The 25,673-nt window shown below is 39.2% G+C and overlaps 1 protein-coding gene across 3 annotated transcripts in view; it reads left to right on the forward strand.

The window, feature by feature from the left end:
* The window catches only part of LOC124182073 (serine/threonine-protein kinase NLK), a 137,939-nt gene that overhangs the window by 85,759 nt on the left and 26,507 nt on the right, over positions 1-25,673 (forward strand). For all 3 annotated transcript variants that reach the window (XR_006870683.1, XR_006870684.1, XM_046568869.1), the window contains exons 2-3: positions 2,587-2,716; positions 3,634-3,689. Coding sequence is in view for 1 of the 3 variants with exons in the window: in XM_046568869.1 (XP_046424825.1) it covers positions 2,587-2,716; positions 3,634-3,689 (186 nt within the window). In the remaining 2 variants the exon portion in view is untranslated. The remainder of the gene's footprint in view (positions 1-2,586; positions 2,717-3,633; positions 3,690-25,673) is intronic.

The following is a 25,673-nucleotide window of genomic DNA, read 5'->3' on the forward strand; positions in this document are numbered from 1 at the left end:
CACTTCTCTGTCACTGCTATCCTTACTCAATGTTATTACCATTATTCATGACGCCAGTTAAGCAATACAGCGCAAATTATTGTAGGATGAAAGAAAAAACTCGAGCTGTTACTCGCAGTTCCTCAAAATCACAGTGCCCAGGCTTTGTTTGATGAAAATCAGGATAATACGTTACGAAAATACCCACGGAATTTTATTTGAAATTTCAAGTATACGCGTGATTTAATAGCTCTGTGCGATTAACCGATTTATGTTAGGCTTCGACTCAAGTAAGGGCCGATTAATCAATTAATCGACTCAGCGTATAACCCTGCTGATTTATAAAATTCATCTATCTGTTCAAGTGATTTAGTAATCGTTAACCTTTTGTATAACGGTAGTATAATAAGGAGAGTTCTGCGTACAGATCCCGATACCGACATCTTACCGACATTTTTAGCTGCTTCAAAGCTCAGACACAAACCCTTTTTCCCGATGATCGATAAAGTAGACCAGAGTGGGGATAACCAGCTACCGAAAAAAGAGTTTGTGTCTGAGCTCTGAAGCGTCTAAAAATGTCGGTAAGATGTCGGTATCGGGATCTGTACGCAGAACTCTCCTTATTGTACTACTTATAACTTACAAAATATTCGTTTCATTGAATCAAATATTAGTTAATTTAACCAAGCTGAGCGTAGTTTCTATAAATATGAGGATGAAGTTAGTAAGGGTACTGTAGCGATGCATGTTTAGGAAAAATGCGCGGTAAAATCGTTACTGCGCAACTTTAGCGAACGTCTGAAATTTAGTAAACAGTGATAAATAAAATATACTCGTATTTTGCAACGACGACTTCTTGGAAGTCATTCTAAAATTGCGCGGTAATGAGTTTTTCCATAATGTTTCGTTACGCTTACGTTACCAACTTCAGCCTCGTTTATTGAGCTGATTCACATTTCTCCGAATGAAATAGATTTTTCGTACGAGTCACAGGATAACTGTTGAATTAATTGTAACGAGGAATTTCTTTTCAATTTGTGCTTTTTTTGGCATGAATATTAACGAGAATCGCGACGGGAAAATTTTTATTCAATTTTAATTTTAATGAGTGCAAATCGAATTTAAAAACGTGCTGATTTTAACGTCAGTTCATTATCTTTCAAACTCCCTATATATTATTTACAACGGTGTACGTATGCGATATTTTTTAGTTCGATGTATAGTCGCAGTCGGGAGAAGAGAGACGGTGAAAATGTCGACTGGTTAAAATCGGTTTCTCAGTTTTCCAGGGGCTGGGCTGCAAGCTCAAACCACGTCAAACAATAGAATTCTGACTAACTGGAGTTTGGAACACATGATTAATTATTGCTGCTATCTTAACTGTGGGTTTATCAATCCACTTCCTCATAAAGTTGACGATAAGTGTGATTTAAGTTTTATGCTCAACGTACGCTTTGTTAATTCACTTGTAAAAAAAGAAAAGAAAAAAAACACCGACTTAGAGGATTATCATTTATACATCAATTTGAATATCGTTCAGTTCGGAAAATTTTTTTTGAAAAAAGAAAAAGTGAATATTTAAGTTCTTAGTTTTCAACCGAGATTGCGCTTTGCTGATTTCAATCTTGTCTGCGATAAAAATCTATTTCAAGTATCACATGATACGCGAGAATGTAATTAACGAGCTTGAAAACTTTAAATTCTGATAAAAACCACCAGAGTTTCTTCCATTTTTATTTATTTATTTTTCATTTTATGCAAGTAGTTGATACCATTTTAGCTTGGTTATTCAAATTTGCTCAGATTCATTTCTATCGCTTGACAGAGACGTTGGTTTCAATCGCGTTCGCTGTCACTGTCGCCAATAACGTTGCCGGTGATTCTGCCACCCTATTTTTATTTATTTTTTTTTCTTCCTCGTTTTCAATCGAGTGTCCCGTGTTCGAAAAGCTTTTGGTCGATGATAAACTTCTATTTTTCTACCAACGGATATCTCCTTACCTGCAATGTGTCAACCTCTCAAGATTCCGCACGTGTCTCGTAGGCACGTGGAAGCTTCTTTCAAAGCTTAGGCAGGGTGAAGACAGAAGGAACTTAACTGTATCAAGTCCGCGATTTGTCACGTGCACACCTTAGTTACCAACGTGTGATTTCCTCCTTCTTTGGTTACAAGCTCTACTGTTGATTACGCAATTCAGCCTACGCGGTGACGTCGAGATATTTTACTCGAATTTACACCCAATCGTTTACATATTTATATCTACGTCGCGCCTTTCGCAGTTACTTATTAATTTGCATGTAGGAGAAGCAAGGACGCGTTGTGCAATTCGATACGACCTTCCAATTTGACTCTACGTCACGTCGCGAACTCTTGATCTTCAATGGATTTTGAAAAGAGTGTGATTTATTCGACTTATCGTTAGATAACAATTCAAATGAACTAACTGTTTAAAATTTTGTACAGTTTTACTCGCATTCGGTACGAAATCTTGGTAATATTCTTTGAATTCACCGAACGAATCAAACTCGTGTACGAATTTTGCGATAACTTTTTGACGATTGTTGGTATAGCGTTGAGAAATATTTTTATCTTATTTTCATTTTCAGGGCTGTCACAGATCCCAGGGACGGTCGTCGAGTGGCGCTTAAAAAACTGCCGAACGTCTTTCAGAGCCTCGTCAGCAGTAAACGAGTGTTTCGAGAGTTGAAGATGTTGTGCTTCTTCAAACACGAAAATGTAAGTTACACTTTCACAAATTTATCATCACTCGCCCGCTCGTAAAAAAAACCACATTTGACAACACGTCGCTGATTTTGAAAGATCTTTTTTTTTCTTTCGTCGTTTAATCGTATCTCTTTTTTCCACCAATTCCCTTTTCAATTGCCCACCTCAGGTATCGAATTCCAATCGTCAGTCATTCCTCAATTACATCTCGAGTCGTTGAGTCAAAATATTGATCACAGAAAACGGATTCTTTCACCCAGCAATGACGACTGGAAAACCGGGCCAGTGGTTCAGCGCTTTTCTCGTTTACTAGACTAAAACCCACAGAGCCGTTTAAAACGACGGGACGTGAGTCGGTTTTCAAGTGTGTCTGAGGATTTCTGCACCGGTAGTGGATGATGAAAATCTCTGAAACTTTAGCTAGTGCCTTTGTTGTAGGCGGAGTCCCGTCTCCTCCTCAACGAAATCTGTAATTAAAGCTTACGTTTGCGATCTCGCTGTTTGCACAGGGTACCCGAACCACTTGCAACCTAACCAGAGTTACTCGACGTGTGCTTGCGAGCACTAGACTGGCACATATCGCACGTCGCAAAACTTCGGAAAACAAAAGCCAACGTGCCACCGTCACAGGCATCTACGTTGCATCTTTACGACGACAGACAATATTGAGAAATTGAGGAAAAATTATCGACAGCCAAAAATTCATTCGGTCATTTTCAAATACCATACGATCAAAATATTCGTATCCAATTTGCGACGGATGAAAATACCTTAATTTGTGGTTTCATTTGTTATATTGAATTTGGGAAAGGAGAAACTGGATTTCCAGCGAAGTAGTCTGGACCATTTTTTTTTTTTCTAAAAAAACAAAAAAAGATTTTTTGACCGCCCTGATGGAGTATTGATTGATCTTTTTGGTTCTGTTTCAGGTACTATCTGCACTGGACATACTTCAGCCACCGCATCTAGACTTCTTCCAGGAAATGTATACTTTTCATTTATTGACGAATATTTTTATATTATTAGCATTTACTTTTTTCTTTTTTTTTTTTTTTTTTTAGTAATTTCATTTATCATTAATATGCTTGTCGAGTCGGTTGATACGATAGAGAGAAAAAAACTATCTTCAGTTCAATGAAAGAACCGAAAAAATCTTTGACCTTGCGAAAGACAAAATTCAAACAATTCTCAATGCAAATATCGTTATATATGTCTACTTTTGGAACCAGATAATGGCAGATTAGGTACGTTGTTGAATTTCATTCCCAAACTTTATCTAGCAATAGGGCAAATAGTTTTGAAGCTACCTTCGCGAACGATGAAGGACTGGCCTTAGTTGCAGAACTAACTTCCCGAAAACAATGCACATAAGTTTTAAGACACAACTTTCAATACCCATCCACTGCGTAGAAGCGAACCGAGCGAAGATCGATCTCAATAAATTAACATTAAAATCGCGCATATTTTATTATAATGAAGTTCCATTTCCGTTTTTAAACAACAAAAATCCTTTCCATTATCTAACTTTTGAGACAGATTTGATACAGTGTGACACTGTTGCCGAAAATCGCTTTTTCTTCTTTTACTTCGTGGAGGTTTTTTTTTCTTTGTTCTTTTATTATTCTATTTGTTTATTCCAACAGGCAGCCAAGCGCTCGAAGATTGATGAAGATTTCGTAAAGTTTCGTGGTGTTTTTTTTTTTTTTTCTCCAATTCTTCTTTCCCACTTTGGCTAAATGTACACAAACGTTTTTGATATATTAACTTGCGGATCTTGTTTAAAAGTTATTTTCCATCTTCAAAGAGCAATGATTCACTGTATAAGTATACAGTATATTATTATAAAATTATATACAAACGTATTCATTCTTCAAGTCTCGGAGAATTGAGACACATCTGCATTTACATGTACGTGCAATTCACTTGAAACAAGATTAGAAATTAGTTTGTCAACCGAGGTGACAAAAGGTAATCGAAAGTGGCTAATTTACTTAACTTGAAAAAATTTGTGCTTCCTTACGTACGATACGTGCAAATTTCGCAAATTTAACCGCGAACTTGTTTAATCGTTTTTCAACTCTCTTCATGGTGAAAATCAAGGAATCTCATTGTATGTATCAATTCATATGAAGAATTGAGACAGAGTAAATCAGATACCAAATTCTCAATTTTAAACCTCCTTGCGAAGACTAGTTTTTTTTTTTTTTTCAAACAACTTTTGCGTAAAGTATTCTAGACTTTGAAAAATTGGAAAAAAAATTTATGTCCACTTCTCACAGTGTTAACATTCGTTAAGCAAATCAAATATCCAAATACGAATGAACCCATTCGAGGTTTTCAACGCGAATTGCGTCGAAGAAACTCGAAATTTGAAAATATTACATCGACGAGAGAGGAAAAATTGACGAAAAACTAGAAAACTGTAAAGTTTTTCACCCCGTGACTCGACGTGAAATATTTCACGTGTGCGCCTGTGCCACATGCATAGAATACACGCAAAAACTGTGCATCGGTCGCGTCGAAGAAACCCCACGACGAGGATCCGATCGTGAGTCGAAGCCCCATCGCATCGCTTTGTCGAGCGTAAATTTTTACCGCCTCCAATCGGCCGTCCGTAGTCGATTTTAAACATTTACAGGTATATTCAATATTATACATACTCGGATGTCGGCTGTATTTCTCATGACTGATTCAGATGTTCGAGCACACATCCAAACTCGAGTTTACTTATTCAGGAGACGCTTGAAATATTTCGGACCACGCCAGTTTGCCAACCTCGAGGCTTGTTTCTTCATTCTTTTATTCCGAGTCACAGACGTCGTTGTTGTTTGTAATCAATACATGCAAATCGAGTTCTCGGTAACTTTAGCGAAATGAATTGGCTGATATAACGCGATTCGTCGTCAAGTTTTTATGTCGTATTATAATTACTCGACGGTGTATTCGAAACAAACGATCATCCAGGCAGCAACTCTCGACACGATTTGCTGATCTTCAATTTTCTGACACCTTTTATGTCACGGAATTTAATATTTATCGTGGATCGACCGCTTCGAGATTGCCACTTTAATACTTGGTTAACACTCTTCAAAGGAATCCAATTTTCGACCGGGTTAAAAAAAGTCAGTCACATTCGTCGAGATCAACGATAAAGAATGGATATAATTACCCTGCGAATTAGAGAGTTGAAAATGGGAAAAAAAATGTTTACAAATCTGCGATAGCAATTGGACGGAAATTTATGACCCAGTACAATAATTGCCATTAATTCCTCGGGGAAAAATTAAACCGATCTAATTAGATTCAAATCTTGTCTCCACTTGATCCTTTGAGTCGTAGTGGCAAGTATTCTTACCATCTATTCTATATCCATTTTTTTTGTATATTCAGAGAACCTTTCAACATATTTCATATTTTTACTATTTCTGATAGTATATCAACGGGTTTTTACTACTCGAGAGTGATTATTCCGATATGATGGAAATTACTATTGTTAGAAACGAATTGATTGCAAACAACGTGAAAATTGAAGGAATAATTTATTTCCGAGAAAGTTATCCCTCTGAACATATATACACGTTTTGCATAAATTAAAAGCTTTTAGGGTCGCTGATTACGAATCTGAAATCGGATTCTAGAAATTCCAGATGGCGGATCCAATATGGCGGACGAAAATTTCAAATTCGATCGAATCCGGAGAAAAAACTCTATCTAGGGGTTTTTGGGGTCGTTGATTACGAATCTGAAATTAGATTTTGAAAATTCGGCAGGGCGAATCCAATCAGCGACCCCGAAGACTCCTGCGTAGAGTTTTTTTGACCGCATTCGATCAAATCTGTAATTTCCATCCGCCATATTGAACTCGCCATCTTGAATTTTCGAAATTCAATTCCAGATTCGTAATCAGCGATCCCAAAAACCACAGAATACTATCTTATTGTGTAATAAAAGTTGACTAGGCACAAGAACGTTTGACTCTAAGGGTCAACATGATCTAATCACATATAATTTTATCGATCTATTAATTAGATCCATATGTAAATAAAATCAGGACAAGTAGCGTAAAAATTTGTATCTCATTAGTTCCATTAATTTTCCTTCCCGGACGTACGTGTAAAAAATAGATCGTATAAAAATATCAATTGTAGGTACCCGCAATTTTACAAGTCATCTATGTACGAATAAAACTCCCTGATTTTATTTCTCGCTTCAATTCTTGCCTCGATGACGTATATCCGTAACTGCACCGTCTTACTTTTTACCATCGCGCAAATACAATCCGAATTCGAAAAAGCGCGAGCAATTTCACCGTTTGTTCCTTAACCGGACCCCATTCGAAATCATAGAGATACGCAGCTGCTGACCGGGATTACACCTACGGCTCTATTCACACGGTCAGAAATCACGCACACTGCATGGATTTGTTATTCACGCGTGTTAGTAAGCAGCCAGGGTATAACGGCCTTTAGTAACCCGACGGCCACGGCAGCTTTATCCACGCCACATAATGTAACAAGTTTTGGGTGGTTGCCTCTCCTGCAGCTCGAGTTTTATCCCGGCGCTGTTGTGCTCTCGTCCCGTCCTCCTCGTCTCTCCCGAACGGTGCGAAATAGCGCAAAGCCGCGCCTCGAGCCCTTATCGATTCCAATGGTTATTAAGTCGGCATAAATTCGGCCCTTGTGCAACGCGGATCTCGCTGCTGGGGGCGAAAAGGGCGGGGATCTCCAAGGGAGGGTTCCTCTCTCTCTCTCTCTTTTTCTCTCCCTCATTTTCCTGGCCCTGCGGACCCCCGGGGTTGGCACCCTTTTCGTAATACCGGCGCCTTGGCGCCCCGACCGCCGTGCAGCGCGTGGCATCGACCAAAGCGTTTCCCCTCGTTCGAAGGGCTACCCCCCCCCCCTTCTCTCCCTTATCCCTCTTCGAGACAACTTTTTGCTCTCTTCTTCGACGCTTCCTGCTCTTTTTTTTTTTTTTCTCTTCTGCTTCTTGTACTTTCACTTTTGGTTGTACGATACGGTTCGGGGTGTGAACGTTGAAATATTTGAAAATAGGTTGGTCGTAAGATCGATTGTTCAAAAATGAGAAAGAAAAAAAAAACAAAAACCGAATCATTTTTCTACCGTGGTATTGGAAATTGGGATTTTAGATTGTACTGCGATACCGGAGTATAGATTTGTCAGAATTAATTTGAATGTAACTTACCTAGTCGAAGTTGAGAAACCTTTTTTTTTAAACGTCAAAATTTCGTTGCTGTAACACGTTCGGACCATGTATGGTATGTTCGAAGGCGGATGGAGACGTTTTATTTGTAGGTAGAGTGCGGCTACGGTACACTGTTTTACCTACGGACATCCCCCGACGTATTATGTAATAATATGTGAATATGATATATCAATTAATCGCGAAAAATATTAATTGTTATCATAAAAATGGTGGAATTTTATTTTTATTTTATTATCACGCTGTGGAACGTCAAAATATGTACAGAATCTTTGGATTGAATAAGATTGTAGGAATTCTGACGATTCTGTAATCTTTAGACTTTCGTTAGTCTGATCTTTCTACATTTTAACTCTTTTATATTACGACTTGCTGGACTTTAAAATCTTATCGCGTACATTTTAGTATTTTAAAAACTTGTATATTTTCACATATCATTTTTCCCCTCTACAAAAATATAGAATCTTCGGAACGACGATGATAATTCTCACGATTCTGTTTTTTTGGCTTGACTTTTCCTATATTTCGACTTTCTTGTACATTTTGAAATTGTGTGAAACAGACTTTTGGGTCCCCAAAAATTTCATATTGCGACTCTTCTCTTTTCCGATCCTTCCACGACACTTTTATCCCATCGGTTCATATTTTTACACTCCTGCGTAACAAGTATTCGAATATTTCTTTGTACTTATAACATAACTTATATATTATTTGATTCTTTCGCGCGCCTTGTTTTAATTCGGGTATAATTATATTACACAATCTTATGTTGTAGGTACAAACGGTGTACGTACATGGATTATTTAGATTTACCGCTTTATTCGTTTATATTTATTGGCCAAACTTTTCGAACAATAATATAATCGTTGCTTTTCAAAGTTATGTCATCAAATGCTTCAGTCGATATTACATTTGGTCAGCAGAACAAATAGCTTTTGGTAATAAGATTCTATCTTTTAATAATGCGTATTTCCCGTTCGGAAAATAATGTCAGTTTTTCGTTTAAAAATTACTTCCGTTCAGTATGCAAAAAAATTAACGGCAAGGTTCAAAATTTTTTAAAGGTATATAATTTGTAAAGTATATCATTATAAATGATGTTATAAAAAAAAGAAAAAAAAGAATCATAAATAACCAATATCGCCTACGCTTCTTGCTTCGAGTACTTTATTTTCTTTTTCTTCTTACTTTTGGTAATGTATTTAACAATTTTTAATTTCTTGAAAAGAACAATAAACCTGCATTGTTTCAAAGTTCCTTTTCCGCGCTATATTCGTATTTGATAATTGTTTTATGCGCGTGAAGTTTTACGAACAGATAAAACAATGCACGACGTGATAAAACATTGCAAAGTTACGGTGAAACATTACTCAACAATACTAAAATACTAGAAGCCATTACCCGCAGGCTCGTTGCGTTTGTTTGGCAAACCCTGCGAGTTTGTAGATATTCCTCTATGTCAACAATTTCCCGCGAATCTCTCGCACGCCGGTTTTCCCTACTCAAATTTTTATCACCGTGGAATTAAACTAACCATCCTACTCGTCCTCCGTCTGCTTTTTCTTTCCCCTCCCAGAATTTCGCTCTGCACTCAAGTTTTAATCGCCCGAGCTTTTAACCATTCTCGCAAATTATTTAGGTACGTTGCGCCTTGTTCTTCGCTTTTTATAAATTATTTGTTGTTGCCTCGTTGCGCTTTTTCTCCTTTAAATTGTTTTTCGTTTTGTTTTTTGTTTTTTTTTTTTTGGTTGTATTCCATTTTCACGATATACTTGATATCACGGGCTCTGCAGCATTATGTAAATTACTTCAGAATCTGTTGGATATCTTTCGTGGTCTGGTTTTTCCTTCCTTTATTAACTGTGACCTACGAAGAAGAATATCCAAATTTTGCAACGTTGTTACGCTCGAAACTTGAAGGTTTGAGTTTTATTTCTTCTTTTTTAAATTCCTTTTTTTTCCAACTTCACTCTCTTTTTCCATTTCTCATTTTAATACCTAGAAAATTTCTCTACAGATAAAAGTTTCTCTGGCATTTTTATTCAAAGATTAGGTCGTGTACCACTTACGCGAAATAAAGGACGAGCTTTATCCGCGAGCTTGAGAACTAGTGAAGTATGAGAGAACGTAGAAGTTTGCAAAGAGAGCAACAACAAATCAAGAAGAAATGGTTCAAGGATAAAAAGGCTTACGAAATTCACGCGAGTTTTCGCAACTTCCTAGAAGGTTGTGTACTATGTAACTTCCACCGAAGAAGAAACTCATCGAGTAGGCGTTCTTTTCGCTAATTTCACGTATAATACGGCAGTGATAGAAGTACCACGTTTAATCAGCACTGATGAAGCGCGATTTCTCCGTGTTCCGTGAAATATATATATGTATATGTATTGGAGTGAGCCAAAAAAACTAACTTATCGAATCTATGGTCTTAAAAGGACTTATTTACTGAGGAAAAAATTCTCCGGTTTGGAAAAATTTTAAGACCATAGATTCGATGGGTTAGTTTTTTCCGCTCACCCTAATATGTATATATATATTTTCTAGTAATAACGCTTTAGGAAAATCCGCGTCATCTCGCAAGTTTCCACTGGCCAATATTACCCTTCGTTTACGGCCGTTTCTCACAATCAGCGGTGGTGTGATGCAGTGCGGACGGTGCTGTTCAAACTAATGAGATTCATCAGTTTCATTTTACGCTTCGCTTGCACACACCTCCTCGCTTGATTGGGTCGTCATTTTTTGCTATATCAGATTTAATTGGCTGCGATGGATTTTTACCCACGATTGTTGTTGGCCTTTTATCAGCGGTTTCGTTAGTCGCTCAACAGCTGAGAGAATTTGGAATCGAAAAGATGAATGAGTAGCAGCGATCGGACGTCTGGGGCTTTCCAAATTGAAATGACTCGTGTCAAGAGGATGATGATACGTACCGGGGATTGGGTGACGCTTGGATGACCGAAACAAGATCAGAGGCGGTCACTACTTTACGGTAGCGTTGAGACCTGTCAGGATGAGAAATAACCTCGACTTAGCGAATCTCGCGTAATATCTCAACCAAGACCTAGCCAGATGTTCCTACAAATCACTTCTTTCATTTCTTCTTCTTCTTCTTCTTCTTCTTCTTACTCTCCGTATTTTCCTGAATTCCAAGTCCACCGAGGTATATTCGTGCAGCATCTTCTAGGGCTTCCCTTAGCCGTTTTTTCACCGCCAAACCACAACTCCTAGCTCTTTCCTGCAACTGGGGTGACAAAAATCGATACGTGACTTTCTGCGTAAGTCAGACAAGATGTGATCAAAGAGAATAAAGAAAATTGGGTACTATGAACACTGGTTTTACATGTGAAAATCTCTCTGTGTCTAACAATCCAAAGTCATTTTAAATCAACACCCAAGGAGTTACTTTACATACCATACTTTATACGCTTGAATGATTCTTTCCTGCGACGGTATTTCTTCCGTCAAACAGCATCAAGGTGTCCTTACCAACCCAACAATTAATGTCTTCGAAGTCAAAGATAACTGCAATCCTGGGTTTATCAATTGGCATTACAGACTGTGAAGTCGAGTATGTGAAGTAATACAGCTTCAGTGTTGACGACATAATCCATAGCGACGGTTCGTCTTGATCGTGGATTGGAAAAGGAATGACTTTCATTGGTTTCCCGTAACCCAGTTTCGCGGTCGCTTCCTCGCAGGAACATTTCGTAACCCTTGTAATGGGATTGTCGAAGAGCGCAACTGCAAATCCCTGTTTCTTCTTGCACGTGTGGCTGTGTTGGTTTGACCTAAACTTAATTGTAAACTCGTGCAACAGGATTACAAGCGATTACATGACGTTGTGTCCGTAGTCAGGTCGCCGATCATCCATGCTGGATTATTTTCTCTATCTTTCACCATCCTTTCACGTATTTAACACCGGACCGAAATTAAGCCTGTCAAAAAATCACCATCGATAGCTGCCACGAGATACGTTGATGGACAATGAAAATCGAATGTTGTTGAGGTGGGGGAGAAGGAGGAGAAGGAAACCCCTTCGAGAGTCGCGTACCTCTCGTGCACCTGCTGTTTGTGAGATCTTATCGCGACGTATAGCAGCAACCCAGTCTGCACTATAGTGCAGCGGAAAAGAGGTCAAGCACACCGTTTCAAGTCTAGGTATACTTGCCGGTCGTCTGGTTAATCTCGTAGATTACCTCGACAAACACGTGCAGTTGGTACCTTATATTATTATCCGATCCAAAGACCCTCCACGCGATTTTTATTAGTTGGAAATCGAAACGTTCGGTACTTCGCGTGTCATTGTGCGTTAATGATTCAACGTGAAGAAAGACATCATTTTCTCGTTACCATTTCTCACCTTCCGTCTGGCAACTGTCTTATTGGAAGTTGAGAAACTCGAGGGACCGCGCTGAAAGAAATTTTTAGTTCCGGTTACCGCTCGGTCCTTAACCATTTTCATTTTTTTTTACCACGATCGAAAAATACAGTTCTAGGTAAAAAATGAAAATTAATGTGGTAAGAAACGCGGCCGCGTGGGAATGATGTGCAACCACACCAAGGTTCGAAATATCCGGTACACTTGCCATTACTTAAGGCTGGTTGTCCTCTTTGGCTAGATGATTTTCGCGATCACGCCTCGATTCATTTGACACGCAAGTTGAACAATTAACAAGTTATCGCACGAGCGACGGACTTTGATCCCGATTTACTGTAACTTCGCACAAAAACGAGAGAAGCGGAAAGCTTGTCCAGGACCACTTTTGTCTCGCACGAATCAACGAGTAGTCTGCGTCATCGCATTTTTTTTTTTCACCACCGGTGAGAAAATATTTTATCTTCGTGGCGAAGTTATCAACGTTGGTTGGTTCGAGAACGTATATTACCAGCCGTTCCTGAACAAATAGCGAACTAAAAATAATTTCAACGCACTGCTTGTGCACCCAGGAACTGCAGTAAGTGGTCTTCGCTGAAGGTACAAGCCGCTGCTTCGCTCTGGTCTGGAGGGTCTGAAAGGCCCTTGAGGATCGAAAACACGCACCTTTTTGCTTCGCGTGTCTACAGAGGGATTAAGAGTGGATGGAAAGACGGGCGGAGGTACCGACCGTATTTCCTTTCACTCATTTCAACGCGAGCTTTGAGGGAAAGTGCTCTGCGAAAGCACTCTGGACCACTCGATGAACTACCTTAATAACGAAATTGTCGAGTCTAGAGAAATACATGCAAAGAATGATAGTTTTGTATAACAAACCTGCATTGAATATCTGTAGCAAAGTTCTGAACAGGGTCGAAACAATTTCAAATCACAGTTTAGTTACTTGTTTGGATTGCACCTGCAGCGCTGATTCGCAGTAATTACACTGCCATGTTCACGATTCAGCGAAATTTTAAGGTGATTTTGTCGGAATACGTCGGCTGTTGGAATAAAGAAACGAGTCATTTGCAGTTGCGTGATAATTTCAAATTTTTTACGTTATTTAAACACCTTCAGTACAGTGAAGCAAGCTCAATTTATGGTTAAATTCCAAGAAAATTATGAGGTACGAGTTAGCTACTCTCCAAATATTTACATAGATTAATTGGTCGAAAAACAATCGGCTGAACATACCTATCACGATGAAAATTATAGGTGTAACAAATAACGATGGACAGGATAAAAACAGCGTTGGCTCAAGCTGATTAAAGAATACCTGAAGTTGCTGTGTCGTTTCCTTTTTGAATTTCACTTCGACAACTGGAGTATCATTATGTGAGACCGGAAATCGGAAATCGCTTGGATTTTTTACCACAATGGTTGGCGTAAAAATGTACAACACATGTAGAATATGAACAAAGACAAAGGACCTGAAACGTGAAGAACGAAACACGTAAATAAAGAAAAACCTGAGAAGTCTCGCCGGAGGTTTTGTTTTCGCGATAAGGCACGACTGATATTTCGGAGAAATGCTTCAGTTATCGCTCGGCTCTTTCCTGGGGTGTATTTTCATTATATATATATATATATGTATAAATGAAACAAAAAAAAAAAAACAATGCAAGCACAAATCAATGGACTTACATGACAACTATAAGTTGAAGAATTTTGTAACGTCGGAAGAGCTGGCAGCATTGATATGGTAGACAATAGTTGTCAATATTTGTAACGCCTGGCATTTTCTGGATAATCTCGTCTCATTATTAATGCAAATGATCAACAACAACTACTCGTCGGGCTGCAGTGAACTCTGCTCACGTGTATAAAATATCGTGGATTGCATGCTGAACATTTACGGCGCCGTTATTGATCCTCACCAACGTAACCGATACATTGTTTCCGGTTTGTTTACGAACACTGCCCGGGTGTTTTATTTATGGACTCTGGCTTTTCGCTACATGCGGAGAGTCGAATTGATTCTAATTTCACCCTGTTTTAAGCATCGGCAAATTGGGGTATATACTAATTGAGGTTATCTACTTCCGAAAAAAACGGGGAAAAGCTGGAAATTTCAGTGAATTTTACATCTTACCGAAAAACCTCGAATTTTCGTGTAATCCTTTTGTTACGTGTGTACTTTTTTGTCTTGGTATTGTCAAGGAATTTTTATTCGGTATATATAGGCCAAACTGACGTTGTTCGTACGGAAGAAAAATGATTGGTGAATCTGCTTACTTTTCATGGACTCAGAAGCAACCAGAGACTAATTATCTGCAACTATGGGCACGTGGGCGAGGAAGAGAATTCTCCTATTTAGCATGTGAAAAGATAGAACGGTCAAGATAAATATGTCAGGTTTAAAAAGGAAAGGGTGTACACGACCCGATGAATGAATTTTGAGTTTGAGCTGTACAGATTGTAAATTCGTGATATCCGCCACTCTTTGTTGATGCCAGATTATCTCTCTGCTTTTTCCGCACGCGTTTCTTCCACCATTTCTCCTTCTCCTCTATCCCCATGAGGAATAATAAAGAGAAAGGAGGAAAGGGAAGCGAAGGAATACGTCTCCACCACGTACACGCCTTCCGTTCTTCAATTCTGACTCTTTGCTCACTCTAGCGACTGTTGTTAACGTGGTTATTTATACCTGGGGTTCATATGGGCGGTCAAATGGATTCGACAAAGGCTTTGGCCGGCTAGGAATTTCCCCTTATGGACTACTCAGACTATCAATCGACGCCTCTGTCTCTCTCTGCTAGTATGGGAGTTTGGTTCGTTGATATCACGACCAGTCATTAAGACAGTTACTGAACACTGTCGATACATCCGTACTTGTCCACTCGACCGTTTTTAAACTGGCTTCAAACCACGACTCGAAATCCAATCGAAATTGAAGATAATAAGAATACGAAGAGAAGTTTCAACCGCGAGTTTCGAGTAATAAGAGTAAGAATGCCTAAAGATTGTCACCATTGTGTTATAAAAACTTATCTCCATTCTTCACGTGACTCAATCTTCCTTTCTTACTATCGTTGGCCTTCCGTTTATCTTCATCGACTAGATCCGTTCCTCCGATACAGAGCTTTTGTTTTTTTATTATTATTTTCTTCTTTCATCCACCTTTCGATTTTGCCCATCGGTCCGTACGTACTTTGCCAGACCCCCGATGATGGTGGATGCATGGATCGAGCGACACTCCGGCACCCTTTTTAACTTACCTATAAATAGAAGCATATTTTTCTCGCACGTTGCTACGTTTTACCGGGGCAGTAGTTTTCCTCTTCCTGCTCGCTGGGGTCTTGTAAAAGGATATCCTTCGCGGAAAATTCAACCGAGAGGTACTACGCACGTACAAAGAGTAAATGGATAAACTTTCATTTTAACCTTAGCGAAGATTTCGGTACCACCATGATTCTTCGGGGCAAACATGGTACTGGTGATTCTTTCGAAAATATCAGCTCTAAATGATGCTTTTATCAGTTTTATCGCATTGAGATACGGTAAACCCGATTCGATTCTAATAGTTTTGAACTTATTCTGCTCGCAGAGAAGATTCCTACAAATTTTTTGCAAAACATTCAAGAAATCTCACGTTGTGATGACAACGCGAAGATGTAATTCTTGACGAACTGTTCTGTTTCTGTTTTGTTGTACTATACTCACATAAATATATTTTCATCCATTATAGTGATAACTATCAGTGATACTTTTATTCAAGTGATCATTCGAGATATTTAAGGTGAACAAAATAAGCCCAAAAACATTGGAATCAGATCAAACACACTCGAGTTTAAGCATTTTGAACATTTTAGTGAAAAATCGTTTTTTCAAATTGTTGGTATCTTTCATTATTTTATTCGAAATTGTGTAGATTCATTTCTAATATTATATAGGAGATGTTGTTTTATTCGTGCCCAACGTCATAATTGCAAATAACTTTGTCGGAGATTTTCTGACGTGTTTTCTTTCTCTTATCTTAATTTTCGGTTCAGACGGTCATCTTCAACGTTGATACCTGGACAATAAAATTTTGACCGGCATTTTCTAGGTACTATACTAGGTCAAAATATCAACGATCACGAAGCTGAGAGAGTAGCGTTCACCCCTGCGATGGTACACTTGGGGACAATGAATCTGACACGGATAACTTTTTTCCACTAGACAGTTATGTTAGCAACGCAGATAAACCTACAGCGCCACAGTCGGCCGAGCGCGAAACAAACTCAATCTCAATAAAGGTAACATAACCCGTGACCTTCGAATCTAACCTTAGAATACCGCGGGGATAATGACTTGTTGAAACGTCATTAAATTCGACGGTCATAGGTTATGTTACGCTTATTGAGATTGAGTTAGTTTCGCGTTCGGCCGTCTGTGGCGCTGTAGGTTTCTCTGCGTTACCAACATAACTGTCTAGTCTAAAAAATTTGCAGTCTCAAATTCATTGTCCCCCAAGTGTACGTCATGAAAGGACCTGTATGCATACCCTTTGCAAGCTTCTTTCAATACCGGATAATCGTATTCTCAGCATATCAGTTTTAAACCTATCGTCGATGTGGGTACCTACTGCACTACGAGGTGTGGTAACGCGATGAGGACATGCGGGTAAATAGTTTTTGCACGCTCGGATCGATGACCATTTACTTGGATTTCCTTTTGTCATTTACGCATTACACACGATGTATATGTACTTTTTTGTCTCGCTCATTGTTTCTCTTTTTTTTTTTCTTTTTTTTTCTTTTTTTTGCGAATTAGACGCCGTCACTCGGATGTTGCCTGTCATTAGAAACGCTTCTTCCGCTAATTGCTCCGGGTGCCATGGCTCACGAATCAGACGACGAGGCTGAGCAATCACAGAACGTTGACTTGTATCTTATTTCCATATCTATGAACAATGCGGAAACGTGTGAGGGTGGGCAATCGCAAAAGTTTATTCGGGAAAATTTTATGCAATAAATACTTTGCTCCTTTGCTTAAATGCTCCTCACCCCATTTTCTTCCAATGTTGAATTTCTTGACAAACATAAGCAGCTGGCATGGTTTACATTCATTTGAACGGGTACCAAACTTGTTTATTGATTTTACGGGATTTTGTTCACGTCGTCAATGCAGATTCGACAATTTTAGAAAACAAACTTCAGAATTAAACTACCGACACAATCTCGCGTAAACCTAACCCTAACCACAAAATATTTAACATAAAACAACGAAAGTTCCGACCGTCAATTTCGAACAGGAAGTGGTAGCCGTTCGCGGCGTATTATCGTCTGATTGGCAGGCAAGCCTGAAAAGTGAAATAATCTTATCGTTGAGAAATATTTAGCAGTATGATTTATAACGTGAATAACAATTCGTACTTCTCGTCGTTTAGACTACCTTATTTTTTCAAAGTGATATTAGAGGAATGGATCGCTTGAAAAGTTGGTTAATTTTTAAAATACACAGAGCGGTTATCCATCGGTAAAATGATCCGTCGTCTGCTATGGTTTAACGCGCATGCGCTAAAATTGGAAAGCAGTTGTTTGTCAGGGTGACCAACAGTCATAAACTCAAGTAACAAGTCGCCGCAATGTATGTAACATCAAAATTTTTGACAGCTGTCGGTGTCGAACACAACTACCAGTGACAACTGTCACAAGTTTTGAGGTTAAGTTCGTGGGGGGTTGGTCGCCCTGGCAAACAACTGCTCTCGGATTGTAGCGCATGCGCATTAAATTATAACAGACGACGGATCATTTTGTCGATAGATGATAACACAGCTCTACAAAATATCAACTTTTTTTGTTGCTCTGATTTCTTCTGTGAATTCAGGTGTTCGAGAACGTAGAATTATGATTATATTAGATTGGTTCTAGTTTTTATGATATTGCAGTATTGTATTTGAGATGACTCGGTATTTATGAGGCAAATATCTCTTAATCGGTTAAAATTCAGGCAATTCTATCTGAATACTTTTTTTTTATAGAGTGTAGAATTTCCAATAAGAATCTGTATTTAGATATCTTGTAAGTCAAGCCGTTTACGAGAAATTTTTTTTTTTTCAATTTTCCTATTTTTTTTTTTTGTACTCGTTAATGTTTAAATGGGAAATAGAAAAAACCAATATTAAGAGCTCATATTTGGCTGAGATATTTTATTTTCATATAAAAATTTTTTTCTCCAAATATTTTATAATTCTAATATTTTTCATCTAAATATTGTTTTTTTGCATCATATATATATGAAAATGTTGATAAAATAAATAACTGGAGCCAGTTTTGAAAAACTACGGTCACTCCTCTCGGGTCGTTGACATCAAATCTCAAGGACAACAAAATCGCTATTGACCAATGTAATTACTCCGTATACCTCAACAACCAATTATTCAATCCAACTTCGATTTGTTTTATTTAAAAGTTTGTAGATCGAGCTTTATTCGTGTATTTTTTCTACATTCGAGTACGCCAACCGATAGAAAACATTGCTTCAGACCAGAGATGGCCAAGCGATGGATCGTGGCTGTTAGGCCAGGCGATCGCGACAAGGCAAAATAAAAAAAAAAGATACACGACTATAAAAAAATATTTCATTTAATTTTTTGACAAAGATTCGGGATTGGTAGATCGCACATAGTCTGGACGATAAACGTCAGATCTTGGATCCCTGTTACACACGATAGCATCGACCATTTTGGCTACTCCTATTCAACCCTCTGAAAGATCTAAATTTTGACACACCGAGTGCCAAAATCGACGATCATTACAATTCTTCGTGGCGTATTGAAACGTGGCAATCGATATCACGACGATCGTTTCGCGATCCCGTAAATTTGGAGAATTTTTCTTTTCCCATAAAGCCCCGTCGTTCGTTCGTTCGGACAATGAGGCGCGCCAAGCTCTGGGATTAAAAACGTCAGGCTAGGCCGCCAGCTCCCTCCGTCACGTGGCTTATTCTATGCCATTGTGCGCCTCGACGCCGGGAATAAGGCTGATGCTGCCAGGAGAATCGAGGTTCTCTACGCCACACGAGCGGAGCAGCGATAGTCTCCTTTGTCTACGAGACCAACTCGGCAGGTTGGTTTGTTCGTATGCTCAGAGTAAATGCCCACCCTTCGTTCGTTCGTCGTCGCGATGTTTAGCAACTTTGCTGCGATGACGCTATGAAAAGAGCCAGACGGTTACGGACTGGGGAAATAGTACTTGGAAATGACGATTATTCTTTTTATAATCTTGCGACGGTTAGTCATCCGATTTACTCGACGGACCTTGTGCGGTTTGTTCTTCGATAATTCGTGCGTCATTCCGAATGTCTAACTTTTATCGAATGACTGGATACGGAGGGACTGCTGTAAAAAACGAGGAAGGGGTCCCAAGTTTTTCAAGACCAAACGTTTAACCGACTTTTAGATGAGAAATTTCTATTTTACGAAGAAGGTTTACACCAAATATCCATGAATCGGGAAGCTGATTGTATAATTCAATAGATATCACGTACAAGTTCTGTCAGTAAATACGGGATATTTTGGAAAGAGGGAAAACGAAATTTGTGCAAAATTTCGAAAAATTCAAAACTCAAATAAATTTCTTAAGCGTGTTTGAGATTCCAATGGAAGTTGGTAATGGAAACGAAATTATAGATACGCTCAAAATGCAAGGAGTTTCAAATTTTTTTTTACCACAAGCTGTAATGACAGTCATCATCGTGTGACCTGTCGATGGTTTCGGCATTTTCTATACAGGTAGTAAGAAGTATAAGTTGTGCGCAATCTCGTTTCGTGCAAATTGACAGAGCGAACCCTTTGATGTACAAGAATCGTGCGGATAATTCTGACATTTGACGTTGCAGAGTCGAGGTATAAAATTACTTGAGCTGTATCCGGTAGTACCATTGAAACTAAGATCATCTCGCAACGCGTTGACACATTTTACGATCGTTAAGAAGTTCCTTACTACAATCTAGTTTCATATTTTTCGTCAAAGCTTACGAAAGTGCTGATAAGCATGTTATCCGTGAAAATTCTGAAGTTTAATCACTGGCAAAGTACATCTGCATATTTCATCGGCATAAGTAAAACCTCTCATTAATTCGAGTCGCGTTTGATAAAATTTGCAACAGGGATTACGGTCAAAAGACATCTTTGAATATGATACGAAGCTGTCTTGCTGTTACCAACAAATGTACGAATACGCCATATTTTTTTATCCGCCATTCAAGATGGCTACTTGGTTCGTTTCCAGGTGTACGACAAAGGTTTCCCACCTTCGAACTAATCTTTATACTTTATTTTCAATGAGCTATTTTGTTTTCTCGCAGCTTTAATTTTACTCAACGAGGTTGGCATTCATTTCACTGTCGTAGCCCTACATTATCTCCCGAATCTCACTCGACTTCAATTTCCTTCTGAGACGAGAGATTGAAAAAAGCCTACGGCTTTAATCCTCGAGAGCCGGAAATCTCGGCGAAATTTCTTGAAACTTATTACCCGCGTAGGTGGCTGAGCACTACACCACCTCTCTTCGATCGAAACTGTTAATAACGGGCATTTTCACTCGTCGAGGAAAAAAATTCTCCTTGTCGTTGTTTTTAATGAAAATTCCGAAACGTTGAAAACACGAGGTGTGAAAATATCTCAACACTTCCTGGGTCTTGTTACCTGAAACGTGCCACGATTCTAAAATGAATGTTTTTTGTTTTTTAATTTACGAATTCGTTTCGCAATCGTTTGAAGTATGAACCAAAGGAAAACCGCAGATCTTTCGAAATAGCCTGAAAATTATTCACGTTGTGTTCTCGGAAAATGAATGGTATAAGTTACGAGGTTGTCACCTTTGTTTCTCTTTTCTGACAGCACGTTAAACTACCGTAATCAATTTGAAAAATCTTATAAAAATAAAAAAAACGATATATCGCTATTTCGTGAGGTAAATGTCGAAGTTTCTTATCCGATTTATCACGTACCTACATCACAATGAACAGACATTTTTCGTATAGATGAAACAGTACAACGGATTCCATTAATCTTGAATAAATCTCTATCAGAATATGCAAGTAGTATCAATTTTTCACCTCGATACGTAGATTTCTTTTTTTTTTTTTTTTCTTTTCCTTCATACTCCGAGGTCTGTAGGCGCCATCTCGCTGTGTGTAACTTGTACGCCCACGTGTAATGCTGATAGATAGGCATAATGGAAGCGTGAAAGGGAGAGTAATCGTACATCGGAGTCCCGTTTTGAGGCATCTTCGTTTCATGATAGAGCTGTAATAAAGTAACGCGTACATGACACATGATTCGTATCGACGATGTGGCGAAAAATTTTTGCGTTCAATTAACTACCCCGCGAATTTTACAGTCGTCAATCCACTTTCGTACTCACTGAGAGAAATATTATTTAGTCACGTGTTAATACGAAATTGTTATGACGAATGAGTATCGTTACAATGGAATATTTTCGGGAAATTGCAACAAAAATTTGTACGTTTAGTTTAAATTCATTTTTCTAATAAAACGAAGCCTCAGCGTTACTGCTTTATTATCACAACTGTCGCATGAAAATGCAGCACGAGTAATTGTATTCACAAAAAGAATGGTAGGAATCACTATCATTTATTATCGATTTTATGCTCAGAATTTAATTCTTCCGTTACGACAAAAAACTTGAATCGATGGGGTTGATCGGTAACCATGAAAGGAAATGTTTTTTTCGATGTCTTGTGTTTTGAATTCACTGTTGTTGAATATTAATTGAAAGAGAATCGCACCGGAGCATTGTTAAATTTAACGCGTATGAAAAATTTCGATATCTCTGGTGGATTTCGAAACTACAATTTTCACAGTGTATTACACACCATTGGAGAGTCGCGAACCGTGAAAATTACGTTGCAACGTTCCTTTGTGCCTGTGTAAAAAAATTTCGTATTTTACAACGAGACTGCCAACTGCGATTATTCACGCTGTAGAATTAACGATTTTCCCTCTTTTTCTCAAAGTTTAAATTCACTACCCTTGTTTCACACGTGAAAATAAATGCCATTCTATCGACGGTGTTCAAACAATATTCACCACGTGACGAGTTTGCGGCCCTAATAACGCAACGAAAGGGGTTCGAGAGGCTATTTTTACCTTTGTTTAAATTTTATGTCCGGTCAACTTTGTTCAATCGTCAATCTTCCTAACCCAAGCACGGATAAAGCACCGTGACCATGCCCTTTCAACGTCGTGTGGAGGGCATTGCGTGACGAGTTTAGAATAAGTAATGCCATTGCGGCTTTCACGGGAAATAAATCAATAGTGGAATTAGAAGCATGCATACGTACGTTGTGCGCATGTGAATATTGTCAAGATGCACATTTTTTCATGCGCTAAGGACACTTGGCTATGTTGTCTATTCGGGAAGGGGTCTGACAATGAGTCGCGATATGACACGCGGCTGACGTAGCTTCGGCCTCCACGTGACACTCCAACAGCTATGTTCCAAGCGCTGACATCTCCTTGGGGCTTACGGAATTAGGCACACCGTCATTTTCCTCGAAGGCTGATCAGGGTGGCTACGGACCGGGAAACCCGGAAATAGTCGGGGAATCTCGTCAGATCGGAATAAGTCAGGAAATTGTGATGGACCGTGAAGAAAAACGTACTTTTTTTTTCATAAATCGTTTTCAAACTTCAGCTATGCTTTGTAAATTCAGTTCAGCTATGTTTTGGAAATGGTATTGTTCAATTTATAATTATTTTTGTGAAAGGAAACAATTCTACGTGTTTTTTAGATCCAAATTTATACATTCAAGGTGATCAAGTTTCGGAGCTTTTGGACACAAAAGCTGTCCGACATTATCTTAATTTTATGGGAAAACGTCAGGGAATTTTATTTGAGGATAATTGTCACTACCCTGTTAATCCACGGTCTGTATATAACGTAAATACACTTCATACTTTGAACGGAAAAATGAAGTACTAATTTCGACTAGATAGACATCGCAAAAATTCAATTTCCCACGTTTAACAGGATCATTATTTTTTTTTATGTCGAACCGCAAGTGGTGAAAGATTTTCGAATCCCGACGATGTATGTACAGAATTTTTAATCACGAACGTAAAAAGTGCGATTGAATCACTCGCGAGCTAAATAATAATAATTATAAAGTTTGGCAACGGATCCTCGGAATAATCAGCTTTTCAAGTTTTTCATGACAAGTTTTAACCGAATAATTCTAGCTTCTCCTATCAAATTCAACGTACGTTTTGAAGCTTTATTATTTGATGATAAGAAGCGATTTCCAGTTTCTCTTGACACGTGCCCGAAGTTCCGATCGATCTAGCTTGATTAAAAATTCGATTTGTCGTCGATACGGAGTATCGATAAGCGAATGAAACCTTCTGCGCTACTTTTCACGATATAGGATAGTGAAGTTACGTATCGCTATAAGTGCTGCATTGATCCATAAAATAACTTGTCATTAGAACTTTTTCAATCAACTTTGATCGATCGAAACTTCAAATACATCGCCCGACACTTCCACAGACAGTAGATACCATCTTTTCGAAACTCCCGCGTCCTCGCGAAATTTAAATAGCGAACAAAGGAGCCAGTCCCGATCGAATCCCTGTTTCCCGGGCGATTCCCAAAGGAGCATATATATCATATATACTCGGAGACGAAAAGTCCAAGGAACGAGATATGACCGAGGCAATAAAGGTCCAACCGAGGTCCGGGGCAAGTTAAACCTCACCCGGTTTCTTTCCTTGGTTGGGGAATCGGAGAAGGAGAGGCGGGGTCGGGGTTTAGTCGTAGACCTGGGTGACCGGTCCCACTAGCGTTGCGGGTTGGCCTTGCCGTACCTCGTCGGAGCAACAAAGAAACTACTTATTGCTTAGACGAGCAGAAGGCGCGTCAAGTTACAAGGAAGGCCTTAAAGCAACTCTGCGCCACTCTCTTGCCGATCGGCGATCGCTTGCCGAGGTGGTACCGCATCGCCCACTTGTGCCCGATTTGCCCTACGTCTTTCCGAGTTTCGATCGAAAAAGTAAGCCGTTGATCTTGAGGCCAGACACAGTCTGGGGGACATTCGGTTGGGTTGGTAAGTGCAATCAACCCTGGACTGGCTTCTCATACGCCCGCATTTATTTATGCTCGAATCTATTTTCGAACGCGTTGGAATTTCTCTCTCTCTCTCTCTCTCTCTCTCTTTGCGTGTCGACGACGCCGCCGAAATTTCCCATTATGTATACCCCTAACGATCTATTTCTGATACCCAACTCGCCGATGAGACCACCGCTCTGTGCATCCTGTGCATCCGCTGATGGAGCTGCGATCAGCGCGAAATGCATACGACTTGATAGCCGGATCCCACGACGGCAAACTTTTGCGGGAGGTTAACCTGTTCTCGGTTCATCATCCCTGACTTCTCTCTCTCTCCTTCTCGGCGTTTTTTTTTTTTTTTCTTCTCCTCCTCAAACACCAACGGCGCTGCGCTGCAAGAAAACGTCTATAAACCAGAGAAACTTACGGTGAGATATCCCGTGGGAGTCTGGCAGAGATTACAAACTACAGTCAATTAGGCATCGCGGTCTGCTCGTGACGTTCAATTAATGTAACGCAGTTTACTCGACGTGCGGTTTTCGGGTCACTATCTGCAGGGTTCGTTTCAAGGGTGCTCAGACGTTTTTTTTTTTTTTTGTTTTCAGTTTTGAGTTGTAAATTCAATAATCCGGACTTGTCGAATTTATCTCACTTCACGTCACGTTTACTGTTTATTTTTCATTGTCGTTATTGGTCGCGCGCCGAAGCTTCGTTCGAGTCACATTTTCATTTTGTCCAGCTTATCTTTGTACAGTCAACTTTGAATTATTCAAGTTACGAAATATACTTTCACAGAATGTTCCCGCTTTTGTTTCAAATGTTTTCAGAAGTTAGGGCCTCGTGCTCGTTTATACGTTATACCGAGTTCGTTCCACGAGCTTATCAAAAATCCAATGCTCCCTCAAGTCTGTTTTTTTTTTTTTTTTATTTTCGGAAAATTCGCTTCCTTCATACGATCCGTAGCTGAACGATCTCCAGATTTCTCTATAGCCAAGCCCAGATGAAGACTCCTGATGGTATAAGTTTGTCGACCGGTTCCTGGACAAAGCACGCTTCGCCGAGACCATCTCAACTTGATTCTCTCCTGCGTTCGTGCCGCTACTCTTCGACTTTTGTCGACCAAACTTCGTTCCTCTTTGCCATTCGATCTTCTTCGCCGGTTATGCGGTAGGAAAATTAATACTTACACAACGCGCAAACGAGGCTCTGCTAATGAAACACTGAGATAAATATTAAGTTCCGGTTACCGCCAAGTCCTTGACTATTTTCATTTTTTACC

This window comes from Neodiprion fabricii, chromosome 5 (genome assembly GCF_021155785.1).
Source record: "Neodiprion fabricii isolate iyNeoFabr1 chromosome 5, iyNeoFabr1.1, whole genome shotgun sequence".
Lineage (NCBI taxonomy): Eukaryota > Metazoa > Arthropoda > Insecta > Hymenoptera > Diprionidae > Neodiprion > Neodiprion fabricii.